Genomic DNA, 12,529 nt, shown 5'->3' on the forward strand with positions numbered 1-12,529 from the left:
GTATCAGAATTAGTATAGAAACCACTTCCTCATCTTCAGACAGGGCTCCCTCAAAGACTCGCACAGCACACCAACAGCATGTACCACGGCATCTCCAAGTCCTTCAACGATTACAGTGTGTCAGGTGACACAAAATTCTGCAGTAAAATCAGCTCCTTTAAATACACTCCTATGAACTGCAAAATAAATTTCCTTGTAGCATGGGCCTCAGAGACGAAAGACAGCCTTCAAATTTGAGACTAAAATGTGCACAAGAATTTGAATTCAAATTGTATTTAAGTTGCAGGAAGGTAGTTCCCAAACAGATCACTTTTTGTATGTAGTACCCTCATGTTTCTTTTTTTTTTTTTTTTTTTAGGTAGTTCCCAAACAGATCACTTTTTGTATGTAGTACCCTCATGTTTCTTTTTTTTTTTTTTTTTTGAGACAGAGTCTCGCTCTTTTGCCAGGCTGGAGTGCAGTGGCACAATCTCGGCTCACTACAACCTCTGCCTCCCAGGTTCAAGCGATTCTCCTGCCTTGGCCTCCCAAGTAGCTGGGACTACACCACGCTGGCTAATTTTTGTATTTTTAGTAGAGATGGGGTTTCACCACATTGGCCAGGATGGTCTCGATCTCTTGACCTTGTGATCCGTCCACCTCAGCCTCCCAAAGTGCTGGGATTACAGGCGTGAGCCACCAAACCCAGTCTCATGTTTCTTATTTTGAAGTTGAACATGCATTGGCTAATCAAAGAATTGTGGTAACAAACATTCTACCCCAGGCAAAAACAGTAAAAGTGTAGGTGAAAATAGTTACAGCAGGGCTTTAATTAATTAATTAATTTTCCTCTAGTACTCATCTGTAACCTTGGTCCCAGATGGTGTTACTGAAATACCACAGGTTCGGTCTAAGACCTGCTACTCACCATACAGACAGCCAATCACTGAGACAACACATATTGCCAACAAAAAACGCTTTAATCAGGCACTGTAGCCAAGGATCAGTCTCAAATCCATCTCCCTGACCAAAATTAGGAGTTTTTACAGCAGGGAACAAACGTAACAATGTATGGGAAAACAGGAACTTGGGAGGGCTAAGGAAGTAATCTGATGAATGAGAGGCCTGCTGTCTCACTGTCTGGACTCTTATGATCTGGCGAGTTTCAGTTCTTTGATACTTTTTGACAGGCCTGGGGGTCCTTTCCTGAGGAAGGAACTCAGATGAAACAAATACAAGTTTAAAGCTTTAGGACCAGAAGGGTCAATTTCTATGTTTATCCAAAAACAAACAAACAAACAAAAAAACAAAACTGTGGGACTGTTGGGTCAGTTTCAATAGCAGTTTCTTGAAGGTTCCTTTCTTTATTCTTGCTGTCTATTCTCCACCTACAGGCCAGTGTGCTAAATGATTGTGGAATAAATGAAAAGCAAATTCATTTATTCCACAAACAATCATTTAGGACATCCAATGTGCAGGTCTAAACTATCCTAGGCTTGAAGGAACATAGAGTAGGGTTAACGGTAATATGATGATTGAAAGACTTTATTTTAGCCTAGCTTTTCACACCAGACCTTTACACACAGTAGCATTATTTGGCTATTTTTTTTCTTTTATTTTTCCTTATTCCATCATTGGTGTCTGAAATTTGGCTATTTATAAAGGTTAAATTTAGTTTTTCACTTACCTTTAAGTTCCAATAACTAATGGAGGTAATATGAAGAAGAAAATAGGTTAAACTCAATTATAAGAAAGGAAGTGGAAAAACTTAATCACAAACTAGGCACACATTCCTGAAAATCTGAAGTGATTGTTTAGTATAAAATCTAGATTCAGGCCAGGCGTGGTGGCTCATGCCTGTAATGCTAGCACTTTGGGAGGCCAAGGCGGGCGGATCACGAGGTCAAGAGATCGAGACCATCCTGACTAACACAGTGAAACCCCGCCTCCACTAAAAATACAAAAAATTAGCCAGGCGTGGTGGCGGGCACCTGTAGTCCCAGCTACTGGGGAGGCTGAGGCAGGAGAATGGCGTGAACCCAGGAGGCGGAGCTTGCAGTGAGCCCAGATCGCGCCACCTTACTCCAGCCTGGGCGACAGGGCGAGACTCTGTCTCAAAAAAAAAAATCTAGGCTGGGTGCGGTGGCTCAAGCCTGTAATCCCAGCACTTTGGGAGGCCGAGACGGGCGGATCACGAGGTCAGGAGATGGAGACCATCCTGGCTAACACGGTGAAACCCCGTCTCTACTAAAAAATACAAAAAACTAGCCAGGCGAGGTGGCGGGCGCCTGTGGTCCCAGCTACTCGGGAGGCTGAGGCAGGAGAATGGCGTAAACCCGGGAGGCAGAGCTTGCAGTGAGCCGAGATCCCGCCACTGCACTCCAGCCTGGGCGACAGAGCGAGACTCCGTCTCAAAAAAAAAAAAAAAAAAAAAAAAACAAAAAAATCTAGATTCAAAACTGTTCTTTTTGGATCACAAACCTCTTTGAAAATCTAACCAAAGCTAAAGACCCTGTAGTAGGCAGCTTCTGACAGGACTTCCAATAATACCCACCTCTTTGTATTCCCGGTCCTGTTTAATCTCCTTCCCTTGAGTTCTGGCTGGACCTAGCAACTTGCTTCTAATGAAGAGAATATGACAAAAGTGAGGGATGTCTCTTCTGTTATTACATCACCAAAGACCATGACTTCTGTCTTACTAGTGCTATCTTTTGCCCTCCTACTTGCTCTCCTTTTTTGAAGCAAGCTACCTTGTATGAGATGCTCCATGAAAAGACCCACGTGACAAGCAAGCAAAGGAGGCCTTCAGCCAACAGCTCACAAGAAACTGAGGCCAAGAACCCCAACAAGGAACTGAACTGAATCCTGCCAACAAACAGGTGGGCTAGGAAGTGAATCTTCCCCAGTCAACTTGAGATGACTGCAGCCCTGTGAGAGGCAAAGCTAGAGGACCAGGCTAGGCAGCAGCTGGATTCCCGACCCACAGAAACTGTGAGACAATACATGAATATTGTTTTAAGCTGTTAAATGTTGGCATAATTTCTTATACAGAAACAGATAACTACAACAAATCGCCTCTTTAGGAACGCACGTGTGTGTACAAATTCTAGTACACATTTTAGGGAATTTGGAAGTCTCTCTCAAGTTCGCAAACAGAACTCCTAGTGACCCAGAGATTCCAGATTAAGAAACTTCTAACATGATAAACTTCAAACAATACGCACAAAAGGCCTATAGGAACAATTTAATCATGCTATGAGGCATAACAAACATTAGAATGCTTTCCTTCCATAAAGTATTAAGAAAGTTAAATGACTTCCAATATACTGATATCTTAGTACCAGTATTATCAAAGGTAAAATCAAACCAAGTGGTACCAAAACATTATTTTTGAATACAATATTTCATAGGTACTGAAGAATGATAAAATAACTGCGACACTGTCCTCAACTTTGAGGACTTCACTATCTAGTTGATGAGACAAACACAAACATACACACGTACACACAAAATAGCTATCATAACAGCAGCACAAATAGAGATTTACAGATAGTATCCGCTCATGTACACAGTAAAGTGACTTTACTGAATTTTAATTATAACATAATTAAAATAAATACCTGTACTGTTTTTCCAAGTCCCATGTCATCACCAAGAATGCACCCTCTTCCATGGATGTAGTGTCCATAAAGAAACTGGGCTCCTTCTCTTTGGTAGTCTCTCAAATACCTATTGATGGTATAAGGAATAGAGTCTCCACCGTCAGATAATTTAAAAGCAACAGAAGATGATGGAAATTTTCGGTTTGGGAAATAAGGTTTTTCCAAATCTTCATCATCAAATATAAGATTCCTAGGGCAATCTTTAACAAATTTTACTTCTTGAAGCTGTTTAAGCGGTATTTTCCTTTCTTGAAAATCTGAATATAAGACAACTGCAAATGACTTGCCATTTTCATCCACTGTGACAGATTTTATGCTTGCTTCACAAAGTTTTCCATTATCTGGAGAAGGGACAAGACATCTTTCTCCTGGATGCCATATGTCTGCAATAATAAAGAAAATAAAGTTTCCAAAGTTAGCTTACAAAGTGACACCTCATTTATCCACAGCTATGAGAAAAAATACATACCTCACATAAATGCCTTTTCCAAAAAACTGGAACAAGATAAATTATAACATGTATAGATATTTTTCTAAAATATATTTTCAGATATTCTCCTATAATAAACAGAATAAAGGGTACATACTTTATTTCCAGTGGCTCCTACCCTGGCTGTGTGTCATCATCTTCCCTGGAGTTTAAAAATGTACATTCTTAGACACCACCTCTGGGGATTCTTATTCAGTGGATAGGGGTCATGGGCATCTGGTTTTATTGTTTTGTTTGGTTGTTGTTGTTGAATTCAAAAGATAATTCTGACGCACAGCCAGGGTTGAGAACCACCGACTAAAATATTCTTGCTGACTCATGAACATAGATATACATATATTTCATGATATGGTAGAGTAATTGTGAATAGGACTTGGTAATGAGTAAACTAAAATCCTCTGGACAGCAATGCTTTGTGGTTCATCTGTCTGCTTTAGTTATTCCATTGCCTTTCTCTAGAAATAGCTGTTTCTTTTCACTGCAATACTGCTGCTTCTAAACCTTTACTTTAACCACTGCTTGTATACAGCTAATCACAGGAACCTCCAATTCAACTACAGTGATGTCACAGCTTTTTCTCTTCTGGGTTTGGAATAATTATTTGAAGAGATGAATTCTAAGATCTCTTTCTGCTAAGATCCTATTAAAGAGTATTACCTCTCTCTCTATGAACTTATTCTGTGATTAACTGTACAGCTATTTTATTTTCTCAGAAAATATACCACGATGAATGAGGAGGGAGTCTGTAGAGTATACTACTGATACAATTAAAAAGTATCCAAAAAAAACTAAGTAAAAATAATTTTCCAAATGGAATTTCTTATGGCAAGAATCCAAAAATAATTCTATGGCCACAAATATAAGAATACTAGGAATTATTTTTCTTCTACATTTCTCACTGAGATCAGATAACCACTGGCAGTTTCCTAGGGTCTTCCTGATGACCTTGAGTTAGATTTTTATAACATTCAAGATTACAACATGACATGTTTATGCTATCTAAAGCAAGAATAGTTCATTATGTTCCTCATCCATCAGTTGTTCCTCAAAAGTAAAGCCACTAACTTTGATGAGGTTATTTTACCATAACAATAATGAGTACACATGGAAAAACGTTCTCTCCCACTCTAATCTCTGGAACCAAACTGTTGACAACTGTTACACCATTCTAAAAGAGTGTTTTAGTGTCAAACCAAAGCCTTGATCCACTGTACAAGTAAAACAACATATAGGTCAACGGGCCCTATTTTCATAACAGTACTATTGGCACCTTAAAACTTAAAGCAACCCTTATACAATTCTTACCCCATTACTTACTTTTCCCATTATGTGTTTGCCTACCCTATCATTTTTTAAGACTTATTTTATTATCGATTATTCAACACAGGTGATTTAAGCACAAATTATTCACCAAATATTATACCACATAATGGGTATAAAATGAAGAAAACTAATGTCAAAAATGATGGTGACTAATAGTCTTCCTGCATCTCATTAATTGGCATCATCATCTAACCAACTTTTCAAGGTAGAAAACCATTAGCCCTTAAACCTCATTTAATATTACTCCTTACATCCAATCCGTCAGAATGGCCTGGTTTTACTTCAAAAATGAATCACTCTCCTCCGTGCCACCATCTCTCTAAAGCAAAGGCTGGCAAACATTTTCCGTAGAGTCAGTTATCAGCTATTCGTTACTTTAGATTTTGTAGGCCATACATTCTCTTGCCCTTGTAAGGCAAAAGCAACCAGACAATACATAAACAAACGGGCACAGCTGTGTTCCAATAAAACTTTATTCATAAAAAGAAGTGTCAGACCAGTCTTAGCCCACAGGTAGTAGTTTGCTGACCTCTGTCTTAAAGCATGCCACCATCAACTATCCCTGAATTATGCCTAACCAGTCTCTCTGCTCCCAGTCCACCTATTTAGAGTAGGGTACCCCATTATTCTCTATCTCATTGTTTTATTTTCTTTGTAGCCCTTACCATAACATTTAATTATCATGTCCACTTGTTTTTGTCTTTTTCTTCCACTAGAGAGTAATTTCCTTCCCAAGAAAAAGTTTGTACTGTTATAAATTTTATCCCCAGGACCAACACAGAGTCACACAGCAGACATTCAATGAACATGTGAACTTATTACACATCCTTTTTTTTTTTTTTAGACAAGAGTCTCTCTGTTGCCCAGTCTGGAGTGTCATGGCACAATCATAGTTCACTGTAAACTCCAACTCCTGAGCTCAGCCATCCTCCCGCCTCAGCCTCCTGAGTAGCTGGGACTACAGGTGTGCACCAACATGCCTGCCTAAATTTTTATTTTTAGTAGAGACAGGCTCTCGCTTATGTTGCCCAGGCTGGCCTCAAACTATCCTCCCGCCTCAGCTTCCCCAAAGTACTGGGATTACAGGTGTGAGTCACCGCGCCTGGCCTATTACAAATTATCGATCTCACAGATCCTTGATATCTTGCGAGAGAGAAAACTAAAAAGTACATAAACATATACATAACTGTAAAAAGTGCATTGCAAGAAGAATGTTATGAGAAGAGAGTATTGAGAAATGTAATTTAAAAGGGAAAGGGATCTAAGAACTGTATTTCAGATAAGTGTACAGCAAGTGCAAAAAAAAAAAAAAAAAAGAGCCTTAAGGGAATCACACAACTTATTGGAGTATTTTTGGTTTCTGAGTTTGGGTAATTTCTAGAACGAAATAAATTCAGTTAAGTTTGAGTTTGAAATGGAATCTCTCAGTATCCAAACTACAGAACTGCTTAAATTGTGAGGATTTCCTGTTGGATTTAACAGGGCTAAGTCTCCTATAATTTAATGAGTCGAAATCATTTGTTTTGGTTTAAACTAATTACCAATTCAATTCATTCTGGTGATAGGGTCTCTCTCTCCCTCTTTCACTCCAATGGCCTCCTCGCTATTCCTCAAGCATGTTCCCACCTCGAGGCCCTGAAGCTTTCTGCTCCTTCCACCAGTAAATACCAGAGTGACTAGAACTATCAGAAGGAATGAACGTCCCAGTCACCATAATCTCCACTCGGCAGCTTCATCTATTTATTTTTAGCTGCCAGTCTCCTATAGGTATTTATATGTGTGGCCCCTGAATTACAGCGTCATCAATTCCTAGACCTCAGAATTCAGCCTTGTAACTTGCCCTCTCTGAGCTTTAGCTCTGAATTCATCTATTTAATGAGATCGATATCTTCCTCAAAGGAAAGCGAGTAAACAATCAGCGTATTGCTGGGCTCAGGAAAATCACTCAATACCTGGTAGCTTTTGTTATACAGCACAATTATTAATGAAAGCTATTCATTAGGGTGCCAGAAGGCACCCCAGATGACTTGTGGTAGATTATCACACCTTCTTTAAACCTCCTATTTAAGGCAGAATATAATACCCTGACTCAACAGGCAATAAACCTCAATTGCACTAAATATCTCAACCTTCATTTACCTACTTACAACAAACTTCTGCCATTCACTAACAACTGGGCATACAAGGATAAGGAATGAAAATAACGTTTACTGAGTGCTTAATATGGGCCAGACGCGGGGTCACATAAATGCTTTCCGTATTGTTCACGTCATTTAATATTCACAAGAACCTAGTAATGAACTCAGTTTTATAAATGAGGAACCTGCCCAAAGTTGCTCAGCAAGTAACTGTCAGAGGCACCACTAGATACCAGGGGCTGACCCCCAAGTCCAGGTTCTCAACACTGAATCGGAGATTTGGTCCCAGGCCTGCAGGGGGTTCACAATCTGCAGCTGTCACTGAAGAGGCTCTACAGGGCAAAACCCCAACCCGAAGGGCACCGGCGAGAACTGGTCCAACGCGACGCAGCAGACCGGCCTCTGGGTAAGGGGCGAGCGCGGAGCTGGTACCTTTGCCTGCGGTTTCCGCGCAGGGCTGTGGCGCCGAGGGATCCATCCAGCCAGGGGGAGGGGCCGAGCCCGGCTGCACGTAACACCCGGAAGGCGGAGGACAGCGAGGTGGCTGGCCGGTGGGCCAAAGGCGGCCAACGCCACTTCCGGTCGCCCTCCGAGCATCGCTCTCCGGCAACCCGGAGCCACGGGATGGAGGAGGGGGATCCCAGCTAAGGTAGCGACTAAGGGGACCCAAGGAGAACGGGAGGGCGACGTCCGGAGCGGCGGCAGAGCCACGGGACGCTGTGTGAGGCTGGCAAGGCGGTGTTCACCTAGTTCTTTCGGGCTCCGCCGCCGCCGGTGGAGGACAGGAGGCCAGCATTGCGACCTCCAAATCTCCTCCTCGGGATCTGACCTCAGTCTCTCAACCCCCGCAACTTCCAACCCGGCCTTGGAAAATCCCGCGAGAACGGGCTGCCGAATTGTCACTGGGATCTCGCGAGAACGAAATCTTCCTTTCCGTGGGCGGAGCCATCTTCCCGATGTCTCGCCCCTAGGAGGCCTGTAGCAGGAAGGGCCGCGGGAGTTGCAAGTGTCGCGAGGTTTGAGGTCGCTGGGTGGGCCGGGCGCTGAGCGACGCTGGACATAACTGGGGGGCTTGGGAATGCAGTGGCTGTGAAGGGCCACTGAGGCGGTGGAGGCCTGGCAGAGGGCGTCCCGGCGGTCGCGGCTTTCGGCTTCTCGGTGGAGCTTGGTTCGTCCGTGGTGGTGCCGCACCCCAGGAACTTCCAGGAGCCAGTCCCTCCTTGGAGAGCTCCCCGGGACACCCACAGGTGCCAAGTGAAACTAGCGCGTTTTCTTGGATCCTACACTTTATAGTGAATCATAAATACTTTAAATACAAAGCCAACAATATTTGCTGCAAATAAACGTAAAAATACTGTTAAAGTGTAAAGTTTTCCTCCTTCCCTCTGACATTTCTGGCGGTTCCTTGAACGCGGGCTCAGTCTGCTCTGAGCCAGGAGCATCTTAGGGCAGCCCCGCCCACCCGCGAGGTGCACGAAGTACACGGCCTCTGACGCTCCCAGGCAGCGCAGATAGACGGATCTGAGTCCCGCGCTTGTTAAAATTTGTATACTCTAAAGTATTTCATGGAATGAGTGAAATACCTGACGGGGCCTGTATCCGTTCCCTATTGCCACAATATGCACACTTTGTGGCTTGAAACAGCACAAATGTATCATCTTGCATTTATTATCTCACAGTTCTGTAGGTCAGAAGTACTAACTGGGTATCACCCTAGCTGCACTCCTTTCTGGAGACTCCACAGGACAATCCTTAGCTTGCCTTCGCCAGCTTCTGTCAACATTCGTTGCCTTTGGCCTCTTCCTCCATCTTCAAAGCCAGTGATGTGCCATCTCCGACCCTTCCATCCTCAAGTCTACCGCTGATGGCAGCTGGAAAAGATTCTGAGGGCTCACCTGAGCAATCCAGGATCATCTTCCTATTTCCAGGTCTCTGGCCTTGATCACATCAGCGGAATCCTTTTGCCATGTAAGCTAATATATTCACGAATTCCAGAGATTAGGAGATAAACATCTTTGGGGGATCATTATTCTGCCTACAGTAGTGTCTTAAGAAAACAATATGGCTGTTTGCTCTGCAAATAGATCTCAATTATTTGGCAGATACTAAAAACTAGTAGGATGTGTTCATAAAATGCTTCATTTAAAATATAACTTGTTTGCTTACCAGCAGGTAGTAACTTTAAGCCTAAGTGAAACATCCAACTCAGCCATCTCTGTGTGAGATGTTGGCCAGGTCACTTCTCTGTGTTTTATTGTCCTCACCGGTCACCATAACAGTGAGGCTAATAATAGTAAACTACCTAAAAAGGGTAATTGTAAAAAATAAGATAATTAAGTAAAACTCCTAAAACACTGACTGGTCCTAGTAAGGAATATATGTGTTGTTATTACTGTTATTATCAATGGAATGCATCCACTTGAAAGTTGCATTCTACATAGACATTATGTCAGTGTAATATTTTGGCTTATAGGCCGGGCGCGGTGGCTCACGCCTGTAATCCCAGCACTCTGGGAGGCCGAGGCAAGCAGATCACGAGGTCGAGAGATCGAGACCATCCTGGCCAACATGGTGAAACCCCGTCTCTACTAAAAATACAAAAATTAGCTGGGCGTGTGATGGCACGTGCCTGTAGTCCCAGCTACTTGGGAGGCTGAGGCAGCAGAATCGCTTGAACCCGGGAGGCGGAGGTTGCAGTGAGCCAAGTTTGCACCACTGCACTCCAATCTGGTGACACAGCGAAAAACTCTACTAATTATAATTGTAATTCTTGGTTCTAACATTCACCCTGATATTGGAAATCTTAAAATCTAGAAAAATCTGCTTCTTGTTATTGATGGATTGTATCTCTTTTCACATTGTCTCTAAAATCAAAATGCAAATTGACATTTTAATCAAGCTTATTTTTTTCCCCTACAACTACCAGGGAAGAAGTTTGATTTTTTTTCCCTCTCTGAAATGACTAGTTGTGTAATTTTGTCTTATTTTTCCAGAGGTCCATTGAGTTAAGATGTAGCTCTTGACAGAGCTGACCTCTAATTAGAAGTGATAAGCAAATACAGAAATAAATTTTGGTTTAAATGGAAGGTATCATCTGGTTGAAGGAATACCCTTGTGACTAACAAAAGAGGAGGATACCTCATTTTCTGACTGTTTATTATTTAACCTCACTGCTGTACTTACAATGTATACTGAAGCAGAAATAATCATGACATGAAAATATGTCCTGGTGAACTAGTTGCCTCATAAAATTAGACATCCTCAAATATTCCTTCCCCCACCTAACAGTAGCTTTTGTCTTTGCATTGACAACCTTGTGTAGGTGCTGATATTGTGAACATCTACCACTGTCAGTCCAGTCACTTCAAAGTTAAATTGATTATCTTGTAAAATATTATGGAATTCCTGTAGTTAATATGTGTGATGTTGGATAAATCACATAAATGAACTGAATCACATACAAAACTTTTGGCAAAGGAGGATCTAGCAAAAATTAAGCTGATTATAACTAGAGAAGAGAAAAAAATAACACAGATGGTGATAACACAGCCATTTCAAAAGAGGCTCATGGAAGGAAGATTAAACCCACCAATAATTTGCCAAAAAATAGTCTCTCTTTATCTTCACACTGCAAAAGTCAAATACATATCTGTATGTGGTTGACAGATCTCCAGAATTGTGAGTTAATCTAGCAAAAAGGCTCCAGAAAAAAATAGATGTGAAACTCTTAAGATGACACGAGAAATTAAGTCTTTGAGTTTCAGTTAGATGATTTTAGGTTGCAGCATTTCTCCATTCATACATTGTTCCAGCCAATGGAAAAAAAAAAAAAGAAGAAGGAAGCAAAGATGAGTGAAGGCAAGAGAAAGAACATAAAATAGATCTGTCCTTCCTTGCCACAAATAATCTAAATTTTAAAGTTTAAAACTCAACATTGCACAACAATGTGAACATACTTAACACTATTGAACCGTACACTTAAAAATGGTTAAGAAGGTACATTTTATATAATGTGTTCTTTCTTACCACAATTATAAAGCAAAACGCAACAAAAAAGCTCCGGCCAAAGAAAGAAAAATTTGAGGCTTGAACGAGGTATAGTGAAAGATATATAGAGTAAGTGTTAGAATATTCAGCAACACCGTTTTTACTTCATAGACTCAATAGACTCAAATAATAGAACATTTAATACCTCATGTCAGATAAGTATAAAAATCCTGCAACAAAACAGCAAGAACTACTGGTTGAAATATGTTTATAAAAACTCTCAAGATGTAAAAGTGAATGCTTATACACTGTTGATAGGAATGTAAATTAGTACAACCTCTATGGAAAACAGTATGGAGATTTCTCAAAGAACTAAAAATAGAATCACCATTTGATGCAGGAATCCCACTACTGAGTATCTATCCAAAGGAAAGTAAATCATTATATTGAAAAGACACCCACACTTGTATGTTATCACAGTGAAGTTCACCATAACAACATCATGGAATCAGTCTAAGTGTCTATCAAGAGATGACTGGATAAAGAAAATGTAGTATATAAACACCATGGAATATAATGCAGCCATAAAAAAAAAGAATTAAACCATGTCTTTTGCAGCCACATAGATGGAGCTGGGCGCCATTATCCTAAGTGAAATGACTCAGAAACAGAAAATCAACTACCACGTGTTCTCACTTAAAAATGGGAACTAACTAATAGGTACATATGGACATGCAGAAGGAAATAATAGACACAGAGGACTCCAAAAGTGGGTAGGATGGGAGAGAGGTGAGGGTTGAAAAATTATCTGTTGGGAACAATGTTCACTTTTTGAGTGATGGGTACACTGGAAGCGCAAACCTCACCATTATGCAATATATCCATGTAACAAACCTGTACTGTACCCTCTGAATCTATAAACATTTAAAAAATAAAAAATAAATCTCAAA

At 41.1% G+C, this 12,529-nt stretch overlaps 1 protein-coding gene and 1 long non-coding RNA gene across 2 annotated transcripts in view; one reads left to right on the top strand and one right to left on the bottom strand.

Annotated features, from left to right (window-relative positions):
* Nucleotides 1–12,529, bottom strand: part of ERCC6L2 (excision repair cross-complementation group 6-like 2) — a 240,699-nt gene that overhangs the window by 128,266 nt on the left and 99,904 nt on the right. Inside the window, exons 2-3 of the mRNA XM_011927507.1 lie at nt 8,025–9,113; nt 3,600–4,024 (exon numbers count right to left, since the gene is read on the bottom strand). Coding sequence (XP_011782897.1) covers nt 3,600–4,024; nt 8,025–8,070 — 471 coding nt within the window. The 5' untranslated portion in view covers nt 8,071–9,113. The remainder of the gene's footprint in view (nt 1–3,599; nt 4,025–8,024; nt 9,114–12,529) is intronic.
* Nucleotides 8,131–12,529, top strand: part of LOC105501519 — a 64,212-nt gene continuing 59,813 nt past the window's right edge. The window contains exon 1 of the long non-coding RNA XR_001000207.1: nt 8,131–8,241. This is a non-coding gene — a long non-coding RNA (uncharacterized LOC105501519). The remainder of the gene's footprint in view (nt 8,242–12,529) is intronic.

Source organism: Colobus angolensis, unplaced genomic scaffold, assembly GCF_000951035.1.
Source record: "Colobus angolensis palliatus isolate OR3802 unplaced genomic scaffold, Cang.pa_1.0 Scaffold72, whole genome shotgun sequence".
NCBI lineage: Eukaryota > Metazoa > Chordata > Mammalia > Primates > Cercopithecidae > Colobus > Colobus angolensis.